This window comes from Mus musculus, chromosome 14 (genome assembly GCF_000001635.26).
Source record: "Mus musculus strain C57BL/6J chromosome 14, GRCm38.p6 C57BL/6J".
NCBI classification, from domain to species: domain Eukaryota; kingdom Metazoa; phylum Chordata; class Mammalia; order Rodentia; family Muridae; genus Mus; species Mus musculus.
In genome coordinates, this window is record NC_000080.6 from 6,733,779 (window position 1) to 6,759,480 (window position 25,702).

The window sequence follows — 25,702 nt, forward strand, 5'->3', positions numbered from 1 at the left end:
TGAGTGTGTGGAGTGGAGCCTCTTCTGTGGGCTGTGGGACTGTCCTCTGGGTTTGTACCCAAGGTAGACAAGTGCTAGAGTAAACATATGCAAGAAATGATGCGAGCAGTCCTGGGACAGGTGGTGAAAAACTAAAGTTATTTAGTCTCAGCATCCAGAGCAGAGTGGTAGAGGCTATGGCTCTTCTTGGTTGTTTGTCATGCTATTGAGCAGCCACCTCCTTATGTATTGTCCCTGATGCAGATGTTGCATGACAATCTATAGATGGCCAAGAATCTAAACTTGCTGATACTCAGTGCAATCTACAGTTGTTAGGTTTATCATCTTGTGGTATTAGGATATTTGATCTCTTTGTCTATTTTTACTTGCTGTAAAAGGAGCCTAAGGCAGCTCCTCATAACTCTCTGTGAGTGCTCAGCATAGCACATTCCTGGTTTGGTAATGTTTTCAATTACAGGGTTAATCTGACCCCTTACACTAGGATTTTTAGAGTCATAGAGCACTTAACTAATAACAACCTTTCTACGGGTCAACTGATTGCAGACTGATAACAGCCACGTTCCCCTTTTGGTCCTCTACTTAAGCTTGTCTTAAACTTGAAAAATCCTAAAAGTTACTCTCACATCTTATTGTCCCCAAATGACAGAGGAGTCTGACTTGCTGTGTCCCTTTCAAGTCGGGTAACAACGATGTTTTATAGGATATGTAGTATATAAATTGCCTTGAATCTGCACTAGCTCCATTAGGTTCATAGCAGCCTTAATCATGATAGCCAGTAGCTGGAAAGAACCAAGATGTCCATCAACAGAGGAATGGATACAGAAAATACGGTACATTTGTACAATGAAGAACTACTCATGAAATTTTTAGACAAATGGATGGATCTGTAGGATATCATCCTGAGTAAGGTAATCCAATCACAAAGGAACACGTATGACATGTACTTGCTGATAAGAGGATATTAGCCCAGAACCTTGGAATACCCAAGATACAAAACGCAAAGCATACAAAACTCAAGAAAAAGGAAGACCAAAGTGAGGATACTTTGATCCTTATTAGAATGAGGAACAAAATAACCATGGAAGGAGTGACAGCAACATAATGTGAAGCAGAGACTGAAGGAATGACCATCCAGAGACTGCTTCACCTGGGGATCCATCCCATAAACAACCAGAAAAACCAGACACTACTACGGATGCCAACAAGAGATTGCTGACAGGAGCCTGATATAGCTGCCAACTGAGAGTTTCTGCCAGTGCCTGACAAATACAGAAGTACATGCTCACAGCCATCAATTGGTCAGAGCACAGGGTCCCCAGTGAAGGAGCTAGAGAGAGGACCTATGGAGCTGAAGGGTTTAGAGCCCCATAAGAGGAACAACAATATGAACTAACCAGTACCTCCAGAGATCACTTGGACTAAACCACCAAACAAAGAAAACACATGATGGATCTCATTGCTCTAGGTAAATGTGTAGAGGAGGATGGCCTGGTTGGTCATCACCGGGAGGAGAGTCCTTGGTCCTATGAATGTTGTATGCCCCAGTAGAGGGGCATGCCTAGGACAGGAGGAAGGGAGTGGGTGAGTTGGTGAGCAGGGGTTGGTGTAGTAAACAGGGGATCTTCAGAGGGGAAACTAGGAAAGGGTTTAGCATTTGAAATGTAAGTAAAGAAAATATCAAATAAAAAAGGCATTTGTTAGGATTTTATAGGATGATACCTAATTACAATCTTCATTGTTTTTGAATGATGTTTTTTGGCAGACACAGGTGAATCATAAAGTAATAAAATGAACATTGAAGGACCCCCACAGAAACTTATCCCCCAAAAGATTGTGGAATTTATTATCTCTACTTGCAGTTTCCAGTGATTGTATATTTGAAGGAAAGCAGAAGCATACACTGCTGTGTTTTCTGACAGCTTTTTATTCCCTTAGACTATGCTTTGATTTAATGAGAGCTATTACAGAAAAACTGATGTATTTGCCATTAATGCGTTCAACACCATCATCCACAGTATTTTCACAGTAGCTAAATATTTGACAGCAACGAAGCAGCATGGGTAAGTTTTCCATCATTAAGTTCCTATCCAGACAGTTGGACATACTCTCCATACTGAATGTATGAAGGACTTTGTAGTTCAGTCTGGCTCAGAAGAAACTATGGAGCCCAAGTCCCATGAAGAATGCAGAGATCCATCTGGGTCTGATATCTGTGGGCTTTCATGATCACACCTGAAATAACAAGGCTCTTAGAGTGAAGAGTTGGAGATCACTGTGTTAGTCATAAGAATAAATGCAATGTACTCAATTGTAACTGAAAGCTGACAGTCAATATGTACTGTGTATAATCTTATCAAAATATCAAATTACTTAAAAGAACAATAAATAACCAATAAATAACAAAACTTTGAATGAAAACAAGAAAAACCAAATACCTAAACTAATCAAAACTCAAACCAAAATCAAACCACAAAAATTGTGCAAAGCAAAATTCTTAGTCTGCTCATTTTGTAGCACAGCCTTACAGCCTGTGGCTGTCCTTGGCAACTTAGTAGAAAAGCAGTTCCTGGAGGTAGCAAACTTTGCAGGAGAAATTTAAGCAACACTCTCCTTTTGGAGTGTGGGTCTGAAGGATATGGCCGCCCAAGTCAAAGCAGAACACATGTTGTAGACTTGTATCCAAGTTTTTACAATTTTGTTGACTGATCTCCATGTAATTATTGATGATGACCCATCAGGAAAAGATAAATTTGCACTCAGATTCTTCCTGGATGCCCAGCAGCTCTTGATGTGTCTCAGCATTTCTCTGAGTCCCTTTAAATGTGCACTCTTCCTGGGCCAGAGGCTAGATGAAATTAAGGCCTGTTCATACCAAAGAAACAAAATAAAGGAGGAGCATACAGCCCATTACAGCCATGGTTATTAGGGATGAGAGGCAACAGTGGTGTATTTCCTGTGCACACTCAGTGCTCTTCCTCCAGCACTTCTCTTTGAGGGAGATCATGTCCTGGTCTGTGCCATGTTCTGCTTTCTGCTGGACTATTTCACACGTAGGGAAGAAAGAAACAAAGGCCGGTTAAGCATTTGTCAATTGAGCTGTCTCTCCCAGAACAGCTCTATTCAGCTGGACAAACCAACATGTCCTATCAGCTAAGATCATAACGTGCATCCCAAGTGTCATAGAGCACCTGATCTTGGAATTGTTTCTCACCTTTTAAAAACTGCTAGAATTGGAACTGTCAGCTACACATTATACTGGAGTTCTAAAAAACACCACATTTCCCCATTTGTGCGGGTATATTATATTGAGTAATAACATTGTAGCAATGTTTGAATGTGAGTTCAAGAGAGATGTGTGCAACCTAGAAACCATGTGGATTCCTTATGGGGTAGGAGTGTGCCCTGAACTGAAGTGAAGGCTATGATTATTTCTCCAGTGCAGGAACCTCACAGGGTTCCTCTTGTCAATCCCTCTATCTGCAAATAACCAGAGACACCATACAACACAATACCCATGGGTAATTCATGGTTCCTAGAATCTGCAAGAGTGTGCTAAATAAAAATATTCCCAAGGCTGGGCAATGAACCTTAAAAGTGATGGTCATGAAGAAACAGAACAACACCCCTATGACTATTGCAGGGCACACTCTCAAACACACATAATATTTAGGTTTATGCAATACAAGCATATTGTATCGCAGTGACCTTTTTAGTTTCGCAGTTAATACAAATATAAAAATCTCCCAGGATACTTTGCAGGAATAAAAAACAAATCTTGAATGGGAAAGGTATTTAGTGGGCATAGTATATAGGCAGCGCAGTCAGTGATATGCTTTCCACTCATAAACCGGTCTGGGAATCAGGGTTCTTGTCCTATTATCCAATCTGGCTCAGCAAGTTCCCAAGGCTGTGTAGAATAGGTTTGTTTCCCAGCCTAGGCTCACATGTTGGTGGTGGACCAGCCTCTTGTTCTCGTTCCCTGTTTCAGACTTGTCCTAAAGTAATCAGTTTCTTCCAATAGGATCTCCCTTTTCTATCACCTAACTGACTTGGTGTCCAAAGGCATGAGCCCAGAGTAATAGGAACTGTCTATAACCAGGATCCAAAAGAAACGTTTTCTCCCCAGAATGTGACTGTGTCAGGGCTATTTTGAGTAGGATAAGGCTGACTAGTTGAAGGACAAATGCTTGCATGGATTATCTCACACTGAGTTCATGGAAGGGCTGCACCACACAGGGCCTTTTCAAACTTCAGCAGATGGACATCAGGATAACTTCTCCCTTCGGGGCTGCTCTGAGGACCACTACAACCCTGAGCACCCTAGACTCTGTGGATAACTCCTCCTTGTTCTGGAAGCACTGGGTCAAAGAGGACTTCTTTTCCACTTTCTGAACATGGCTTCTAACAGACATAACCAGTTTTATACTACCAGAACTGTGTGAAGGTCCTCATTTCTCCCAACCCCCACTGAGGCTGATTGAGACACAGGTCGGAAAAACCACGCATACACAAAAAGAAACACACAGACACACAGTCACAGACACACACACAAGCACACGCAGACTTATTCACATAAAATCATAACTGAGCAGAAAACAATGAGGTATCTGTTATGGATCAGGACCAAGATAATTCAGACTATGCAGAGGTAATGTTTCAAGGGAGACCCAAGGACTCTGGGATTATTTTAGAGGAAGAAAAAGCACTAGAGAAGCGGGGTCATAGTGGCACACTCCTTTAATCCCAGCACTTGGGAGGCAGAGGCAGGCAGATTTCTGAGTTTGAGGCCAGCCGGGTATACAGAGTGAGTTCCAGGACAGCCAGTTTGAACAGAGAAACCCTGTCTGGGGGGAGGGGGGGAGGGAAACATCTAACAATGGTCCAATTTGGGGGCATATATTAAGAAATTTTTTCATGAAGCCTCAGAAATCACACACCAAACCTGAGCCTGTGTGAAGCCTTTCTATCATCTCTGGTCATCCAGCCAACTCCAGACTCTAAGGCCCAGGAATGACCACTCCAACAGCACTCAAAGAAAATTGAACTGACAAGCTGCTACTCAGGCTCTCTCAGTGTGAACCAAGATATATGAAGCCTGAAGAGACCATTTTGAGATAGAGCAGAAAAGGGGGGAATAGAAAAGCCGCCAAAAGACAGTAATGAAATCCACTTATTTGTCAATTAAACTAGGCTGTCATCCCTGCAAACTATTTCCTACCTAGAATCTCACAAGTTCCCTGTAAAGCAAATGAGCTACAGGCCTTTACTTCTTCCCTCAAAGCTCTTGCTATTCTCAAGAAGGGCTCCAACACAGCACCCTTCAAACTTAAGGCATATAGTGTTGTGATGTCTAATCAACCTATCTCCCTTAGTGATTATAGCAGAGCAGGAACATTTGCATGCCAAATATGCAGTTTCTTGAACCAGGCTACCTCCACAGAGAGCCCTGTAGATGATCACATAAACAAACACTTGGAGGAGACATAGGTGAGTGCCTGGAGAAGTTGGTGGACTATTACATTTGATTGTCTATGTTTATGTTTAGACATGAGGGCAATCTGCCTCTGATACACATCATCCTACCTGCTGTTCCTTGGCACTTGGGACACAGATGTTCTTGCTGGCCTCCTCAGAGAACCTCTTTTCTTCCCCACAGGACACTTGTGGCCAGCCTGCTCCACCAGCAGCCTTCTGTTCTCATTCAGTAATATCCTTACGTTTTCGTGGAGTTGAGTGCAGTCACGGAGGAGGTGGTCCTCCTTAATGCTGATCCACAAAGAAAAATTGGTGATTCCCAGCCAGATTCCATTGGCTTGCCACTCCTACAAGTCCTATGATCCCTGCAAGGGCCCTGATTCCCAGACAGCCCCCAGAAGAGTCCACAGTTACATAGCAGCACCAAACAGAGGCAGGTCATATCAAGATACCAGCCATAATCCACAGGACTCAACAAACTTCTAAAAACCCTGACACCAAGTGTACACCATATACATGACAGAAGAGGAAATGTTCCTCATGGTTGATTATAGGTCTGTGGTACCATAAAACCTTCAGCAGGGAGAGGGCTTAGCCCCTCTGAGAGAGGTGAGACCACCAAACAGGTGTCCAATCTTTACATTTTTGTTGGGAATCCTAGATCTTTTAATCTGTGGTCAGAAACCCAGAGGTTCAGGGTTCCTGGATATTCCCAGCGTGGTGGAAAAGTTTTCTATGTAGAGGATCTTGAATTTGGAAGAATAAAGATTGGAGGGTCTTGGACACTCTTCACACTTAGGACACCTGTGTCCAAGAGGTACAAATCCAAGACCCTTGCCTCAGGGCACGGTTCCTAAATAAAAAACAGATAGCATAGAACCAGAACCCTTGCTTTTGTTCAAAGTCCTAAAAGGACAGAAGCATTCCCTGCCTAGTTCTGGGGGTCTCATTTGTGTCACTGACTCACCTGTAGGAATAGTTATCTTCTATCAGTTCCTTAGAGTACTGCATGGAACCAATTATTGACTGGATCATTTTATTCATATCCAACATTGTCTTCTCATGTTGTGATTTAATGATGTTGAATTCAGTGTTCATCCTGTGGCATGGCCCAAGAAGCAAATAATATGCTGAATTAAGGAATCAATAATCATGTGCAAACAGGCTATATCATGTACTACCCAAGCCAAGTGCATGGCACATCCTGGCTCATTCAAACTGGGTCCCCTAGGTGCTAATTAAACTTACTATCCTGGGCAGAGGACAGAAGAGCCAGGAGACCAAATGGAGCTAGCTGACCTTCAAGGGCTTCCCGGGCAAGCATGTAGGAATAGAGTACTTCTATGACAATTTTACACTACACTGTGCCACAGGCAAGGGTCCAGTAGATATCTGTAATGACTTTCCTCTTATTTTTAAGGCAGGGATTCTCATTTCTTGGTTTCTGTTGTTATGTGAATTCCCAGAGGACACAACTAGTATTTACAGGAGAAAGGCTTTATCACATCTCCTCCAGGAGATTCCTGTGTGACAACAAGGAAACACCAGGAGCAAACTTCCCTGGTGATCACTTTGGACCTCTATGGACTCAACACTAACAGGACCTGCAAACTGTGCATCACACAAATCCTCAGACCCCATCAAAGGTCCCAGAGCCCCAGTCCTGAACAAAACACACGCAACTATGTTCACACACACAGACACAATTAGAATGCCAAATAAATCCAGACAGGTGCCATCTCTCAGAATATAATGAAAAATATCAGAGTAAAGCCTTGAAGCCTGCAGGCATTGCATTCACACACTGAGAGACAGTAAGTGTGAGCAGGACATTCTAGCTGTTCACAGCAACAATCAGAATGCAAAAACCCCAAGGTCAAGTACAAAAGAAGATGATAATAAACACACAGCACCTTGTTTATCCAACAATTAAACACCTGTCAGGGCTACTTAATTGAATGATGGGAGATGACGCACTCCATTCATGGAAGGAAATTGGGTTAACAGATGGCACAATACAGTCAACAGGGTACTGGGCATAATTCCTACCTGTAGTTCAAATCCTCATACATGTAAAGGTTCAGGATTCCACCCATTTCCTCCATGTCATTGCTGATCTTCCTCATATCCAATTTCAGTTCTTCTAGTTCATTTATTTTTGATCTCTTCTTAGTCATTTTGGAATTTTGGGTTGAAGTATTTCTAGCAGACCCTGCAGATAGGTAAACACAAAAGAATTTGCATACTTGATGGCCCAGGGGCAGGGGAGACCATTCTGAGTCCCAAGAAGAAGATGGAGGGAGAGAAAAGATAAAGACAGTGAATTCCTAAAAGAGCAGAAAAGCTATCTTCCAGCTGGTTTGCTAAGCTATGTTCCTCTTCCTAACCACCATTGTCAGACATATGCCACACTCCCTGTTACAGGCCCGGTTGCCTTGAAATGTATAAGCTGCCTCAGACATAAAGATATGGGGAACATTGTCAGGTCATATCAGATGGGACGCAGGGAAATCCTGAAGTTCATAGTGCTTAGCACTATCAAGCACTAATTAATCGTGTGTCTTCAAATCCAAAGTGTCTGAGTCCTCACCACATGACATGACCAGGGGAGCATCCTTCTCTGTTCTTTTCATCAGAGACTCAAGTTACCTACAGTAATCTGGAAGATGAAGTGCTTCAACTCCCTTCCATGAAAGGACACACTGTTATTCTCATAGTGCCCACTCCTGACATTTTTTGCCACTCAAAATGAAATTAAATAGCTCCCAGAAAAGTAGCTGCAGGTTTGTCAATTCCTGGCTCTGTCAAACTAATCATCAGAAATTCTTGACTCTTTTTCTGACATTGACAAAGTCCAAGGCTTCAGCTTGTAAGACCTACTCCTGGAAGGCCCAGCTCAAGCCTACCTCTACCAGAAAGTTCCCCAACTCTGCCCAGGACTCACTGTGCCTTCTCCATAACCATTTCCTTCTTCCTTTTTCATGAGAAAGGATTCCCTCTTCCTTCTCTGTTGGTCTGGTCTCTCCTTCATCGCCATTCTCTTTCTGAAATAGCCTGAGCAGCCAGGAAAACATTCCTGCTGGTGAACCCAGAGCAAACAGAAGGGATGAACCACAGGCAGTTGCTGTCACCACAACACAGGTGACAACACAGAAGATTCTAGTTCTATCCTAGATACAAGAGATTCTCCAAGGAAGGCATTACTGATGATGTCACTAGCAACTGCCATGACCTACCTGTTAACTAGTTCTGCCCAGCTTGGTCCTTTTCTGGGGTGCCTCTCCTGGAGCCTCTCATGGACCCGTGGGATCCCCTTTGGCAACCTCTCCTTCCAAAGCTGGAGAATTCTACTGCTTCATTAGATGTCATGTGCTTTTGAGGGGAAACATTGGTTAGGACTCTGACATGCTTAAGAGATTTTGTTGGCACCCAAAACTCTAGGGACTGTGGATGTAGTAGATGTTTCACAACAGTAAATATACCAGCTGTGTCAATTCATGTGACATACACTCCAATTTCCCAGGGTTTTCCTGTCTCACAGAGGCAAATATCTTTCTCCTATAGGTTTAATTGTACAAAACATGGACAATATTTTCTAACGGTGTATTCCTTGACAGAGGGCATTTTTTCATATATATATATATATATATATATATATATATATATATATATATATATATATGTATGTATATATACATGAGTTTCACAAAATCTCTGGTTTACAACCCTATCTTTTACAAAGAAAACTCCCTAATCTTTTGAACATACGGAATCATCTACAGGGCAAATATAAATGGTTAACTTGCTGTCCCTTCTTCAAAACATTATCCTGCACATGCTCCCATTCTCAAATACAACCAGACAATTTAAGTGGGCAACAGAGAGTAGTGGTCATCCTGGACTGTACATTACTGCATTGTAGCCTCATAGCAATTACTTCTCCAATATCTGTCTTCCAGAATTGCTAAGTTGAGAAATGAGGGTGTTGCAGGTTGTAACGTCATACTGTACTCACAGCAAATATAATACTCAGAAGGTAGGGCTGGGAGTGCAATGACCTGAATTGAGATGAAACCTCAATTTTAATGTGTCTATAAGGTCAGGATGCTGTCCCTTTGGCATTATCATCTCTGGCTTTTGTGTTCTTATGCTGGCTTTGCTGAACCTGTGCCCCCTAACCTCACAGATTTAAGAGTGAAAAATCATGTATATCTTCTTTCAGAAAACATCTGAATTTCACTACCTTCTTGAGCCACACAATATCAATATGCAGAGCTCAAAAATCAGGGGGAGATAGGTGATGGCTTCAAAGATGAGGGCTTTTTCTTACAATTAGGGCGCATATTTTTTTCCAATGTGATTTTTCCTTTTCTCTTTCACAAAGGGTGGCTTGTGTGTTTGCTGGCCTAAAGGGTCCTGGTTCCAACAACATGGGGCTTACTCTATAGAGGCTCAATTTTACCAAGAAAAGGATTGTTGTAGAATCATGTCGTGACAGCAAGTAGTTCAACTACACTGTCTTAGGTCCAGCTGACCTGGTATAGGACTGACGACCTGAGCTATCTGAGGAAAGGAAGCAGCATGCAGTGTCACACAGCTCTCTCTGATGCAAACTGCTGGAATTGGAATAGGGATGTTTGTTTGTTTGTATGTTTGGTTGTTAATTATAAAAACAAAAAAAGTTAGCCACAGTTGGTACATGCCAGTAATCTCAGCACTCAAAAGGGTTTTAAACAATTGTTGTTGTTTGCATTCCTGTTGCTTTTATTGGTTTTTTTTTTTGAACTCTCCCAGCTATTTGCACTGGACCCAGAATATTAAGCCCATGCTCTGTACAGTCCTATCATTTATGTTAATCAGTGATTTTATTCTTAGCAACCACTCCTGAGATGATCTCATTACTCACTTTCAAATAAAGAAAACAGTCATACAGACATTAGTTAACTTGTATGGTCCCACGTAATCAACTCATCATGACTGTAGAGTGGCATCCCAATCTTTGGAATACCCAAGCTTCTATTTTTGAGATGTCAGGCATCTGTGGAAGACTCGCTATCTGGTATGGTAGGGGACCTGTAATGGCTGCCACCTGAAGGCCAACACTGCCCCTCCAGTGCCTCTGAAGCCTGAGGCAGAGGTCAGCCAACAACACAGGAACCCTTGGCCACAGCCGGTTCAGGACTGTACTTTGGATGAGCCCTGAGACCTGGATTAACAGAGGTTTCCAGAGTTCTGGTAAAAGTGAGCACAAACACTTAGACTTGAGAAGAATAATGGATCTATGGGACAAACATCTTTCTTTTTTATTTATCTTTGCTATGTTCCTAGTTTATGTCAATACCAAAGGCACCCTACTTTACAACATCTATTCTCTCTGGGTGTTAAAGTTATTGCCTGTGTATACACACTAGAGTTACTAGAACAATACATTCTGTCCAATTTTTTTAAATAATTAAATATTTTTTATTGATATCTTTTTATTTATTCACTTTACACTCTGCTTTCTGCCCCTGACACCTATATTCTTTCCCCAATATTGCTGGCTGCTTCTTTTCTGTGGGAATATGTGGCAGCTATCTCAGGTCATCCCTTCTTCTACCAAAGCTGAGTGACCCTGTCCTGGAGAAAGGTGCTGAGGGTGCTGGGAATGAATGACTTCTGCTTGGCTTTCTTCTTGTTCCACTTGGCTGTCTTTGAGCAGTTCTTGCAGAACTGTCCTTGAACTTGGTACTTCATCCTGATGGTCCGTAAGAAGCACTGGTTTTATTAATTATTCTTGAGAGTATATTTCCATCAAACCGAATCCCATCAGTATACTAACAAGGACAAAGGAAATGAGATATGAGACATCTATTCCAGGAGTTTCCAATTGTTCTCAGACCAGCAGTAGAGAAGCCCACAAAGCTGGCAAAGGTAACTGAGGTCACACAGGGACCTGAGAGCATACTGCTGCTTTCCTAAAGAATGTTCTAGAGGATTATTATATCTAAACTCCCATAGATTCGTGTGCACTGGACACCAAAGGGCTCAACATACTTTGCTTTTGTCACTCAGCTTCTCCAAGTATTAGAAGTCCCCCAATTTAGAGGGATTTGAAGGTATAAATAAGTCCCAGTGGCTAGAGGTACCTCAAAACAATGTGTAAGAACAGAGAACTGCTTGAGAATCAGAAAGACAAGAGCAAAGTCATAGCCCAATAAGAAAATCTGAGTAACAAGCCATCAAGTGAAAACTGAAAGTAGCAGGCCATGCACCAGTAAGGTTGGTCCTTGGCTCTCAGGTAGATCTATCTGAAAATTTCTGAGGAACTCCATTTTGATTTCCAGAGTTGCCATAGCACTTTGCAGTCCCACCAGAAATGGAAGAATGTTCCTCTTTCTTCAAATTCTCACCAACATATGCTTTCACATGAGTTTTTTTGATCTTAGCATTCTTCACTGGAAAGTATAACGCTGGACACCACCTCAGGGTCATTTTGATATTCATTTACCTGAAAAAAAAGGACTTTGCACACTTCTTCAGTGCTTCTCAGCCATTCAAGATGCGTTGTTGTGAATGTTGTGTTTAGTTCTCTACCTCATTTTTAGATTGTGTTCTTAGCTCTTATGAAGGTTATCTACTTGAGTTCTTTATAACATAACAACAGAACCTGAGGAAATCCAAAACATCATCAGATCCTACTACAAAAGGCTATACTCAGGAAAACTGAAAACCTGTATGAAATAAACAACTTCCTAGACAGATACCAGATACCAAAGTTAAATCAGAATCAGATTAACGATGTAAACACTCTCATTTCCCTAAAGAAATAGAAGCAGTCATCAATAGTCTCCCAGCCCCAAAAAGTCCAGGACCTGACGGGTTTAGTGCAAAGTTCTAGCAGACCTTCGAAGAAGACCTGATTCCAACTCTCCTCAAACTATTCCACAAAATAGAGACAGAAGGCACTCTACCCAATTCTTTCTATGAAGCCACAATTACTCTGATACCTAAACCACACAAAGATCCAAGAAAGAAAGAGAACTTCAGACCAATTTCTCTTATGACCATGGATGCAAAAATACTTAATAAAATCCTCACAAACCGAATCCAAGAACACATCAAGACAATCATCCATCATGACCAAGTAGGCTGGATCCCAGGGATGCAGGGATGGTTTAATATACGCAAATCCATCAGCGTAATTCACAATATAAACCAAATCAAAGAAAAAAAACACATGATTATCTCATTAGATGCTGAGAAAGCATTTGACAAAATCCAATACCCATTTATGATAAAAGTCTTGGAAAGATCAGGAATTCAAGGCCCATACCTAAACATGACAAAAGCAATCTACAGAAAACCACCATCAAACTAAATGGAGAGAAGCTGGAAGCAATCTCACTAAAATCAGGAACTAGACAAGGATGCCCACTTTCTCCCTACCTATTCAATATAGTACTTGAAGTCCTAGCCAGAGCAATTCGACAACAAAGGAAGATCGAGGGGATACAAATTGGAAAGGAAGAAGTCAAACTATCACTATTTGCAGATGATATGATAGTATGTATAAGTGACCCTAATAATTCCACCAGAGAACTCCTAATCCTGATAAACAGCTTCAGTGCAGTAGCTGGATATAAAATTAACTCAAACAAATGAATGCCCTTTCTCTACACACAGGATAAACGGGCTGAGAAAGAAATTAGGGAAACAACACCATTCACAAGAGTCACAAACAATATAAAATACCTTGGCGTGACTCTAACTAAGGAAGTGAAAGATCTGTATGATAAGAACTTCAAATCTGTGAAGAAAGAAATTGAAGAAGAACACAGAAGATGGAAAGATCCCCCATGCTCATGGGTTGGCAGGATTAATATAGTCAAAATGGCTATCCTGATGAAAGCAATCTACAGATTCAAACTTCCAACTCAATTCTTCACTGAGTTAGAAAATGCAATTTGCAAATTCATCTGGAATAATAAAAAAAATCTAAGATAGCAAAACCTATTCCCAACAATAAAAGAACATCTGGGGGAATCACCATGCCTGAACTCAAGCTGTAGTACAGAGCACTTGTGCTAAAAACTGCATGGTACTAGTACAGCGACAGACAGGTAGATCAATGGAAAATAATTGAAGACCCAGTAATGAATCCATACACCTATGGTCACTTGATCTTTGACAAGGGAGCTAAAACCATCCAGTGGGAAAAAGACAGCATTTTCACCAAATGGTGCTGCCACAACTGGCAGTTATGTAGAAGAATGCAAATTGATCCATTCTTATCTCCTTAAACAAGACTCAAGTCTAAGTGGATCAAAGTACTCCACATAAAACCAGAGACACTGAAACTTATAGAGGAGAAAGTGGGGAAAAGCCTCAAAGATATGGGCACAAGGAAAAAGTTCCTGAATAGAACAGCAATGGCTTGTGCTGTAAGATCGAGAATCGACAAATGGGACCTCACAAAATTGCAAAGCAAAAGACACTGCCTCTGGTGCATTCTGGGGGTCCAGTTTCCTGAGGCTGCCTGTTTACATTCTTTCTGCCAGACATCAGGACTTCAGTCATTTTCCCTCTACCAATACCAGATCAGGTTTCCCTCTCCCCACACCAACTGCCCCCTACCATGTTAGGGAGGGAGGGAAGGACCTGGGAGGGAAAGTGATCCTGTTTGTTTAAAAATGACTTTCATTATGATGTGTTAGACTTAGGACTAGCTCTGGATGCTGTATGCTGGCTCTTATGGGACTCTGTTACAGAACACTCCTCTGAAGTGCTCTAGGCATCCCTGCAGCAGAGGCTCTGCCTGGGTTCATCCAGCTACCTCCTAAATCTTCTCTATCCAGAGAACACTATTCACTAGAAATAGGCAGAAACTGCAGAGACCCGGGTTCAAGGGTGGCAATCTCAGGTCTACAGGCAGTATTTCTCAATAAAAGTGTAGTTTCTTCCAACCATGGCTATGCACTCCTTTAAATCCCATCACTTAAAAGTTATAAACAGGAGGATCTCTGTGTGTTCAAAAACAGCAAGCTCATAACATATCAGAGAGTTTGGAATGGAGGAAGACACTCACTGAGTATCAAACATATTGTTTCCCGGACAGAAGGTCCTGAAGACTAGATCCATGTAAACTCTGATGTGTTCTCTTTCTGGCTGTGACCATCAGGTTGTCCATAAGCAGAAAGAAGCCCACAAAAGTCACTCCACAGGATCCTCCCAGTCTTTGTTCCTACTTCATCTGAGAGACAACCAAGCAAGACCAGATTTTTTTTTTTTATTGCTTGTTCTTCTTCTGCATGACCAGGTCCTTCTGCTCAGCAGTACTATAGCCTTTGCTCCAGACTATCCTGTTCCTGATAATTAGAGTATGTGTTCTTAGTGGAGGGGTATCAAAAAGCGTGCACACACTGGAATAAAAATGCAAGTGTTTACAAAGGATACCAGTGGTTGATGATCAGCCAGGCAAGCAAAGCAGCCAGCTTCTGGGCGAAAGAGCAAACAGTATTTCAAGACAGAGGCTGAAAATGAAACCCAATGAGATCTTCTAGAAAATGAAGAAAATGCATGAAAAAGTGCATGAAAAAAAAATACCACATGCCTATAATATACAAAAAAGAAAATATACACACACACAAAAACACACGTATCAGCAGCCTATCCACCACACACAGAGTATGTAAATGAGAGCAAAATACCAAAAAAAAAGCACCTCGTGCTGCAAGAACACATTCGTTTAGTTATAGCATACCAGCAATTTGAGCGGTATCTTACACTATGCTAAACAAAAGGTGGAAGATACAATTGCTATGGTGAGCATGCTTTGCTTGGCCAGACTATGCTGAAGTGGTTGCATAAAATTTCCTCTTGCAATCTTAAATCTCTTGACACCATGTCCCTAGCTTGTCAGAATCCCTACCCACATCCATAGTCATCCAGTCAACAGGAGAATGCAATCTACAGAAAAGGAGAATACTCCAGTCTCATTGACAAAAAACATGGCTAACACTCTGCTAGTCAGAGTTCAGTCAGTGTGAGTCTGTCCTGGGCAGATTAAAAAGATTGTCTTGAAATGTAGACAGCAAAGATGAGAAATGCCACATGTCACCCCAAAAAAGATGACATCAAGAACTGCTCATTTGGCATTTGCAAAGGGATTCCCCCCACCCTTGCAAGCTGCTTCTCACATGTGAATTATATGACTGATGCCAAGCAAATAAGCCACAAGCCCTGACTTCACTCACTTAAAGCTCTGTGCACTGAACCCTGTAGGCGTGTGGTGTATTATTGAACTGTACTCATCTTTGGGCTGAAGTATTAAGCAGAGGTGGATTTGCTTGCTGATAATCCACTTTCTCACAAGAAGCTCATTCCCCAGAAATATTTGTGCTTGGACATAGACCTGAACAATTGGCTGTCATGAGGTATGTACTTAGATTGCTGTGTGGATGAGTAAGATGATGGATGAAAGCACAGGTAGGTGGATGAGCTCGTCTAGAAGTTACAAGGGCAGATGGAGCTAACCATTAGCCTGACAAAGCTGCCTGTCTCTACCTGTTGTTCCTGACTCTGGAAGTCACTAGCCTCTTCCTATTGGTCCTTATGGAGCCCCTTTAAGTCCCACAAGTACTACAGCACCAGTGCCTCATCTTCCAGCACTTTCTTATTCCTGTGCCTCCTCAGCATGTCTACCTTCTTCTTCAGCTGATTCAGTTCCATCAGAAGGTGGCTCTGCAGGTTTCTGCAAACACCCAATGCATACAAAGCCCCTGCTATCCTTTTCCTATTAACTTATAAGAAACACCATCAACCCCACCAGACCCTGGTTCTCAGGAAGACCTAGATAAGAACTCAGGACATCTAGGTGAGCTGCACTCAGAAAGCAAAAACTAGAGAACAGCAAATTCCAGAAACACTCATGCTACTTCCAAAAGTCCCAACACTAAGAGGGATCCATGTTTCCTAAAAAGAAGAAGTGGGCTACAGTTGTCCCTATCTGTCCATCCTAATGGAGAAACATCACGAAGGAATGGGCAAAGGCAATATGAATTGGAAAGGAGAAACAAGGGGAACACTTGCTATATATGGGTCTGCTGGTAACTAGCTCTCTACAGATCCTGACTCAGCCCCGGGGGTCAAGAAGACCTCACATGATACAAATAGTTCTTCTGTCAATACCAGGGTTTCTCAATTTACCAAATGCTGTGGATGCTTTAATGCAGTGACCTCCCAAACTTAAGATTATTTTCATTGCTACTTGGGTACTATAATTTTTGTACTGTTATAAGCCATAATAGAAGTGTCTGAGATAAAGGATTGTCTGATACACAACCTCTGTGAAAGGGTCCTTTGACCTTTTTTTTTACCCCAAAAAGTGTTTCAACCCACAGGTTTACAACAGAAAAATCTAAAGGCTCCTGTGTGAAGTGGCAGAAAGCAAGAACCAGAGCTCGAGAGTCTCCTGTGCAGGATCAAAAGCAGAGATGGCAATTCTACAGCTCATGTGCTCCCAAGCAAGACAGACAGTTACCTATAGCAGCCTTTCTCTTTGCCAGGAATTCAAATGTCTCTGAGGCCTCAGTGTACACATTCTGTAAGCTCTGCAGGTCCAACATTACCTGCTTAGTCTCCACTTTCAATTTTTCATAGTAAGGATTTGATCTGTGGTTGGGCCTGGCCCCAAGAGCAAAGAGTCCCAAGAACACAGGCTTCAAGGGTCACCTGAATCCAGGATGGATTCTGAACTATCCAAGCTCACAGTATGTTACCTTCTACCTCCTATGTACTAGGATCATCTAAGCTTATTAATCTTGCTATCTTGTCCAAAGGTCTCCAGAGGCTGGGTGTCCAGGTGGTTAGAGTTCTGGTTGATTGAGCTCCCGCATAGGCCTGGAGGGACAGACGAGGTCTCTAAACTCTCAGTAGTTTATGGCACAGGTGTGGGTATACAGAAACTATGAGGACATTTCTCCTTTTTTTTTTCTTTCAGAACAAGGACTCTTGATCTTTGGCCTAGTCCTATGAATTTGGCCAAACTATATAATCCACATTTCAGGGAGAATTACCCAGAATGAGGAGGTCATGGTGAATTCACCACAGAACTCAAATATTTCATCAAGTTGAACACATAATGCAAGTGCATTGTTGCTTGAAGTATGGTTTCCAGTCCTAAGCATTGGCATTGTCAGCAGACTGTAAGGCAGGCAATTCCTCAGGTCCTACCACATACCCTTATGACCAGAATATAGAGAGAGTCACACACACACACACATGCATGCACACAGAATCAGGGTGTGTTTGCAGGGAGAATGAGAAAGTACAATTTAAATAGAATCCAGAGGAAATGCAGAGGACATTCTGTTTATAAGACCCAAAATCTGAGAAAAGTATTAATGAGCCTAAGACCTTCCATCATTTATCAGAATGGACCAAATGGGACCAAGCTTTCCTGGTGATATAGCAAGCTTCAGCAAGCAACACCTGCCAGACAATTACAAAGCTTTGCAAACAAACAAACAACGAACTCAAGCAAGCAAACAATCAATCAAAACCTCACAGCAACTAATATCTCACTCAAACGGTCACATGTCAGTGCCTCTATCAATACATGCTGAGACATCACATCCTCTTCAATCCCTCAGTTGTAGGCTTTCATTTTCATATAAAAAAAAATAGAATACCCTATGTCCGCAGCTCACTCCTGCTCTGACTTCAAGTTCAGCCTGTGAGAATGTTTAGTGAGAAAAGGTTGGGCACAGTGACACCCTGGAGTTACAGTCTCCAAGTACCATAAAATTTAATAAGAATAAATTGTAGGCCATACCATAGACCCAAGAAATTGACCATGATGTTTGACAGAATGAAAAATACCTCTTGTGCAAAGCTTTCTCACTGATGAATATCAGGTGATCTTGTAGCGCATTTTTCCCACTTGTCATCGGCTGAGTGGTTAGGCTTTCCACTTTCCTCACCCATCTTCTGAACAGGAGTGTTGGGGATGATGGTAGTACACCAGCAACCCCTATGGGTAGATGAACACAAGTGAATATACATACTGTCAAGGCTCAGAGCATTGACAGAACACTGAGTCCTATACAGACATCTGACAAAACAGGAATGCATGTGACCCAGTCATTCCTCTTTCGCTTCACTTTGCACATGCATCATGTGACCAAGGACAGGATCCTCAGGCTTATTCATAGCTGCGTATGATTTAATTAGGCAGTACTGTCCATAAGCTTTTGGTATAGAAACCATCAGAAAACTATCATAGCCCACAAGCACCAAGATGGTGTGGAGATGCCCATATCTCCTGTCAGGTCACTCTAGAAACAAGACTATGGATGGAAAAACAGTGCAAGAGCACAACGCGTTCCCAGACTCACCAAGTCAGCTGCGTGAGAGCCCAGTGTGCCCAGAGTTGGCAAGAAAGCACCAGTCTCTACTCTGGCTCACTATTTTGACAGTCCAGTGGCTAGACTAGAGAACAAACTGATACCCACACCTGCTATCTATGTGGGCAACTTTTAGGGAACACTGTTCAGAGACGTTCTTCTGTGACATCTGAGAAATGAAAGGTCTTCCCTGGGAAGCCAATTTCTTTCCTTCTTAGGAGAGCTGGAAAGACAGTTCACCTAATGGAGTCCCTGGGGTAAAGGACAGTGATGCCCAGCCCTGAGGTGCTGACATCTCACTCACAGTCCTCTGCCTGCTGCTGCTTTCACTTTTGTCCCGTTCAAACCCATTTCCCCTGTAAGAGCAGAAGCCTGAAACACCCAGGACAACAGCTTTGGCCTTAAAACTTCATTGATCTGGGACAAACTAATGTCCTGTAATCATTGACAAATTCAGGATCCATGACAAGCAGGGAAGGCCAGAAGCTTCCCAGAGAGACTAACTACTGAGTCCCAATTCCTGAAGACCCAGAAACAGACTGTGGTCTCCTTCAGGAATTTTCCCATCTTCTGACCAATACTTATGGTGGCACATTTTCAAGGACCATTTATTTCTTGATGCTTTAGCCTGAGGGTCAAGGGTCATCTTTCTTCCTCTCACTTGTGTCCATTCTTTCTCCTAAGTAGCATCCTTCCTCTGGCCAACATATCTATGGATGATTAGGAAAGACGGTGCATAAAGTGGTCCAAGAGCAGTTGGTGTTGCCACAACACAGGTGACATCTCAAACCATGCCAGTCCTCTCCAGGATACAAAAGAATGTCTAGGGAAGGAACTGCTTATGTCATGGGGAGCTGACACTGCAACCATGCTAACTAGCTCTCCTCACAATTCATGCTGCACTTTCCAGGAGCCACTCCTAACACTGAAGGGAATCCTTTCAGTACCTCCTCCTTCCAAAGACCTCCATTAGATTGGTTGGAAACTCATTACTAATTCCCCTATGGGGAACTGATTGTTTATTTTCAAAAATTTCCCCAGGAATGTTTCATTTCTTTCTCAAAATTCCCCTATTCATCTAAATGTGAAATAAAATACTCCTGAAAACTCAGATTAGGATGAATATGGATGCAGAAGGAACACCTGCCTCAAGTACTGATGCTTGGAAGCACACCCAGGAAGAGCCTGCAGGGCCTTGAACTCACAGATATCTACTTGTCTCTGAGTACTCCCAAGTGCTGAAATTAAAGGCAGGCAGAACCAGGCCAGGCATTCCCATCACCTCCTTTCTCTCCCCTACTTCAACTTGTGTCCCAACATTTTCTTTGGTCCCTACCTCTAATAGAAAGCAGGGCAGAAGGTACTTGGATTCTAGCTAATGGCTCTTTTACTGTCATTCTCTTATGAAGCCTGGACCACATGTGTGCTGTTAGTCAATGTGATCACATATAGCTTCAAACATTAAAATATACCCTTTGTTACAAGATCCAATCTTCTTGAAACTCAAACTGTGTTCACTGAAAAATATATCATAGATGGGAGAGAGGGGAAGAGAGAGAGAGAGAGAGAGAGAGAGAGAGAGAGCAAATTCTTGCATACATGTTGCCACATGCCATGATAACACAGTAATCCCATTTAGTCAAGTTTGTATGGTAAAATATTAAATTCCCTATATTTAAATTTTAAGAAAGTTTTTTGAAAAACCAACTCAGAACTGGAATCCCAGTGAAAACAGGTTTGCTTTCTTTGTTGTTCTTTCATTTTGTTTTAAGAGAGTATGGATTTATTTTGTCTCAGAGGATAAATATATCTTGGTGGGAAAGGCATGGAGCTGGGTCTCTAGTTGTGGTTGCCAGAGCATGTACCAGCTGCTTGTTCTGTGCCACCTACTAGGAAGCAATGGGGGGAGGGGACACACACAAAGCTTGAAAATGAGAGTCTCTGAGCACACAGAGTTGGGGCTTCAAAAAGCTGTGATTCTACTGCTTAGATCTGATATCTCTCTCTCTCTCTCTCTCTCTCTCTCTCTTACTCTCTCGCTCTCGCTCCCCCCCCTCTCTCTCTCTGTGTCGGTGTGTCTGTGTGTGTCTGTGTGTGTGTGTTAGACAGACAGACAGACAGTGTGGCTTCTTAAAATTATATATAGACTAGCAATTAATGTTCTATGTATAGCCTACCGCATGGCGGTCATATCGATTCATTCTGAAGGAAACCAGAACTCACTTCATTCAGATTCTTGAGATCCCTGAATCAAAGTTAAAGACTCTGATTTTGGGGAATTTGATGATGCCTTGTACTCTGCTGAAGCAAGAGCAGGGCATGCAGTTTCAGGCCTGCCTGGCCTACCGAGTAAATCCCACAGCAGCCTGTCCTACAGTGTGATGCTCTGTCCCAAACATAAACAACACAGATTCGGATGGACCCAGTGTTCCTTCAAAACATATTTAGATTAAATCGTCAACCCCATTGCACCCCATGCCAGAAAATTTAACATTTAAAGCTGTTTCCTCTACTACATTCTTGCTTTCTCTTGAATACACTCCTGTTTTAGTCGTTCAGGTAACACAACTTTCTTATGTAGTTATATAAAGCATTTGAAAAATCCTTAAATATTGTAGTCATTACACAAAGTTCTGAATAAAATCCCTCGTGAGAACTTTTTTGACACATACTTGGATAGATGTCAACCTTCAGCTATAAAGTAAGGTTCTTGGGGACAACGCTTGTCTGAGAGTTAACAGCTTGCCCAACAATCTCAGAACACGACAGGTGTTGGATAAGAATATTTGCTGAACTAATAAAATGCCTTAGCCACGTACATACGCCAAGTTTTGAAGAGTTCAACATTTAGCCACTGCTCCTGCTCCATCTCACATCTCTGTGAAGGTTTTAGCTTTAAACGTTCATGTTGCGAGACGAGTACTGAAGATTTTCTAGGAGAATAAGAAAGCACTCTGTTTCTTAGCACTTTGGAGAAGAAAGCCGGAGGTTCTCTAATTTCCTAACTGCGGTGAAGTCCTAGCATTCAGCACCCAAAAAGCACTACACATAACTTGGAGCTTCCCGCTGTACGTGGTGGAAGCTGATAAGATTTTATATAGTAAAGTTCAAAACAGGTCGCTGGATTTCATTCCTAATGATCTAAAATGTCAAGACTGAATTGTATGTTTAACCAAGACACCTTACTCCCTAATAATGATCGCAATAGAACACGAGCAGATGGGCTACCTAACGTGCAAACTCACAAAAACAAACGCAGTGGCAGATGGATCAAAGTCGAAGGACTTCGTGAAAGGTCAGGAAGCAGGAGGCAGTAAATTGTACCCTGGCAAAAGGGCTGGAAGTCTAAGGGTAAGAAAAGAAGCAAGCCTGGCCCCTGACCTACAAGCTCTCAACAGGCAGAGGGCGCACCTGAGCAGACTCAGGAAGTCCCTGGGACAACTTCACTGGAACAGCACCTCAGCAGGGATGAAGCCAGAAATTTTAGACCAGGCTTTTGAGACGGTTCACAACGTCAATCAAAAACGAGTAAGAAATACATAGATAGGGTATGCAGGGCCAAAATTCATTGCCCACTCAAGATTACAAGGGTCTACGCAGGGCGGGGATTCCTGCGAGGAATCCCTGAATGGATGGATGGGTAACAGAAGGTTCAGTTTGAGGTGCAAGAAATAAGTTAATGGATTTTAGGGAATAAATCCAAAGACCCCGACTCGCATCTTCTCACACGCAACACTCTGAGCCCCAAAAGTGACTCCATCTGCGCGTGGCGTGTGCTGTGAGATCCAGGCGAAAGCGAAGTTATCTGGGGCTGGATCCCTGGCCAGGTCCTTGACCCTCGGAACAGTTCAGGGCAGCCTAGGCCACCCGAGTCGGAGGCGTGGCTCTGGGCTTCTGGCAGCCTCGGGCCTTCCCAGGCGGCGGTTCTTGGGAACCTGAGTGCCCAGGTGACTGCCAGCGCATGGTCAAGAGGTGAACCCCCATCTCCTCCTAGCCGCACCCGCTGACCGCGCAACCCAGCCCCCTCCACTTCCCTGGCCTCCATGCCACTCTAGGAAATAAAGTGCAAAGCTGAGAAAAGGATGAAGCGCGGAAATGGTCCTCTCCGGATCCAGAGGCCGACCAGACAAAGGCGCTTCGGGCTGGGAGCAAGGAGGAGCCAGGGCGCGGGAGGAAGCGCTGTCCTGGCTGGGAAGCAACTGGGGACCTCATCCCGGACCGCTTCCGGAATGGAACCTGGCCGGGAGGGGGAGGCGGGGAGAAAGGACAAGCGGGAGGGGTGGGCGCGGGCGCGGGCGCGGTACTCACCGGTTCCTCCCAGGCTGGGCTCTGGGATCCAAGCATGGGGCGCACGTGCTGCGGCTCCATCCTGCCGGCCCGCGCCCGCTGACCAACCGAGCGCAGGGACACGGCGCTCTCTGGCTTCCGACGCGTTCGCCCCCCCCCCCCCCCCCGCGCGGGTCCCTTCCTCCACCACCACCTCCGCAGCCGCATGAGTGCAGCGCCATGGCGCGGTGGCGAGCGCTCGGCTCCTCGAGCCTTTGCTGCCTCCCATGGCCCCAGAATCCGCCACCCCACCCCTCTCCTGTCTCTGCCTCCGATCCCCTCCCCTTTTCTCCCGCCGTCTGCCCCTTCCCCAGCGACCCCTACCGGCCGGCGGCCCGGAATGCATGTGACCCCCCCTGCCAGGCCATATATGGTGCGGAAAGGAAAGCAGCCACCGGGCGGTCACAGACACCTGGTGGTGGTGCAGCTAAAAGAGGAAGCTTCACCAAGGACCCAGGCTCAACAGGAGCATCGGGGATGTCAGGGGCAAGTAGCTCAAGAGGGGTGAGCAGGACCTGGCCCCTTTCCTTCAGGCATTCCTTGCCTCGGGTGCCTGTAGCTCCAGGTGGTTGCCTCCTGAGCTGAGCCTGGAGCCAATTGCCCAGGACAGTACCTGGCTTCAACAGAGCAAGGCTGTGCTTTGCTCCCCTGAGCTGCTCCCAAGCACCTATTCTGGCAGCTGGGATGTCTGGCTGGGCTGGCTGGGGAGCCCTGCTTTTATTCATTTTCTATAGCTGAAAGAATTTGTGAAAAGAAAACCAGCTAAGGAGCAGGTCTGTGTTTCCCTGTGAGTGCTCAACTCAAATTAGGGACAGGGGCAGTTCAGAGACAGCTCAAATGTCAACTGTCTAATCTGCTGCTCTCTGGGAAAAAGAAAATGAAAATTGCAACTAGCAAGTTTTTCAATCATCATTTCTGAAATCATCTTTACTGGCAGTGGAGACAGTTTCCATCTAGTTGCAAACAGAGGAGTGACTGCATTTGCATGGGTCATTTCCTCTCTCATGGACTTCAGACTCCTGCATCTCCTGGCCCTTAGTCTGGTAGACAGATGCATTCACACGTTTTGAAACTGAAAATTCAAAACACATACTTGATCCAGCATGCTCCCACGTCATACTAACTTCCAAGGCTAATATTCCACTGGAGCTACACCTATAAAGGTCACTAAGGATTGTGGAGAGAGCTAAGCCACTGGATGGTTTCCAGCCCTCACTTTCTGTGACTTGACTGACTAGATTTGCATTCCTGAATCTCTCCTTTAAAGGGGCCTTGGAATGTTGGGTCTTCTTTGTTTGTGACTATGCTTTGTTCAGTGGCCTCTTACCTGCTGCCTAAGTAGCCTGTCCTTCATTTACTTTGAATGAGGGTTAAGTGGGGTGAGTGAGCAGTCTACAAGTTCCTCCCTTGCTTTTAGTTAGCAGCCAGATGATAACTCACAGATCTCCATCATTCTGACCATGCTGCCTTTACCTCAGCACTGGGATCACAGATGAACACTGGGGCTCACTCAAACCCAGCCCTTCATTCCTCTAGGCCAACTGAGCTATCCCAGACCAGAAGCGAACTGCTGTTTTTCAAGCATGTTGTTACATTTTTTGACTTTTCTTTTTCACTTGGGTGTCTGTGTCTGTGTGTGGGTTTGTGCACAGCAGTGTGAATTCTCATGGAGGCCAGAAGCATCCAGTACCCCTAGAGCTGGAGTTAGGAGGCACCCAGTGTGGGTGCTCCAAAGCAAACTCCCTGCTTTCAGACTCCCAAACCCTGTCTCTGTCTCAAACACACACATACGTTATTTTTTTATAGAAAGAAAGAAAGAAAGAAAGAAAGAAAGAAAGAAAGAAAGAAAGAAAGAAAGAAAGGAAGGAAGGAAGAAAGAAAGAAAAGACATTAAAACTGGAAAAGAAGAATGCAGCTTGCCCAGGGACCTGTGTAACTCCCAGAGCCAGGGTTATAATCCAGATTGCTTCATTAATGTGACTACATATACAGCTGTTTCTATGTTCTAAATGTTGGTATCTCCCCAGTTCCCGTTGAAGTCCTAACTTGCATGAGCACCTAAGGAACGGGTCTGGTTATGATAGCAGATTCTGTATAAATGGAACTGGTGTCTTGTAGGTGGAGGGGCTGGAGAGATGGCTCAGTGACTAAGAACACTCAGTGTTCTTCCTGAGGACCCACGTTCAGTGCCCAGTACCCACCTTGGGCAGCTCACAGCTACCTGTAACACCAGTTCCAAAAGATCCAATACCCTCTTCTGGCCTCAGGTACCTGCATGAACATGGTGCACAGATAGACAGGCAGGCACACACTCACATAAAACAATTCAAAACATAAAGCAAGAAACAGAATACCATCTCCATTGTCTTATAACATTAAATTCTGTCCTGTATAATAAAAGTGTTCTCTTTGCTCCTGAATGCACAGTATAACTAGTTCTGTTTTTCAACTCTTCCAAGTCATTGTGTTTTAAGGATGTCCTAAAAATACGGTTTGATCTCACAACTACCAGACCA

General features: G+C 43.5%; 1 protein-coding gene and 1 long non-coding RNA gene across 8 annotated transcripts in view; one reads left to right on the forward strand and one right to left on the reverse strand.

The window, feature by feature from the left end:
- The window catches only part of Gm26680, a 151,225-nt gene that overhangs the window by 49,719 nt on the left and 75,804 nt on the right, over positions 1–25,702 (forward strand). The window lies entirely within an intron of this gene.
- On the reverse strand, positions 1,905–23,823 carry Gm3636 (predicted gene 3636). Of its 6 annotated transcripts, none has more exons than NM_001309401.1 (5): positions 23,169–23,279; positions 7,525–7,687; positions 6,443–6,574; positions 5,584–5,766; positions 1,905–3,039 (listed from the first exon to the last, which is right to left on the reverse strand). In NM_001309401.1, the coding sequence occupies exons 2-5, from the start codon at positions 7,650–7,652 to the stop codon at positions 2,964–2,966; spliced, it is 519 nt and encodes a 172-aa protein (NP_001296330.1). In that variant the 5' UTR covers positions 7,653–7,687; positions 23,169–23,279; the 3' UTR covers positions 1,905–2,963. The 6 variants fall into 6 exon arrangements, with proteins under 6 accessions (NP_001296330.1, XP_017171209.1, XP_017171210.1 ...); XM_017315720.1 differs by lacking the exon at positions 23,169–23,279 and adding an exon at positions 8,420–8,554 and having other exon boundaries at positions 2,964–3,039; XM_017315721.2 differs by lacking the exons at positions 1,905–3,039; positions 5,584–5,766; positions 6,443–6,574 and adding an exon at positions 18,337–18,487 and having other exon boundaries at positions 7,647–7,687; positions 23,169–23,823.

Bases quoted from the DNA above. Each gene is read 5' to 3' on its own strand.
- Gm3636 (XM_017315720.1), bottom strand. From the start codon at position 8,549: ATGTTTTCCTGGCTGCTCAGGCTATTTCAGAAAGAGAATGGCGATGAA. The intron at 7,688-8,419 runs GTGAGTCCTGGG...ACCTATCTGCAG, and splicing joins ATGGTTATGGAGAAGGCACA to GGTCTGCTAGAAATACTTCA. The intron at 3,040-5,583 runs GTAGGATGATGT...CGTGTGAAATAG, and splicing joins CAAGTGCCAAGGAACAGCAG to TCCAGCAGAAAGCAGAACAT.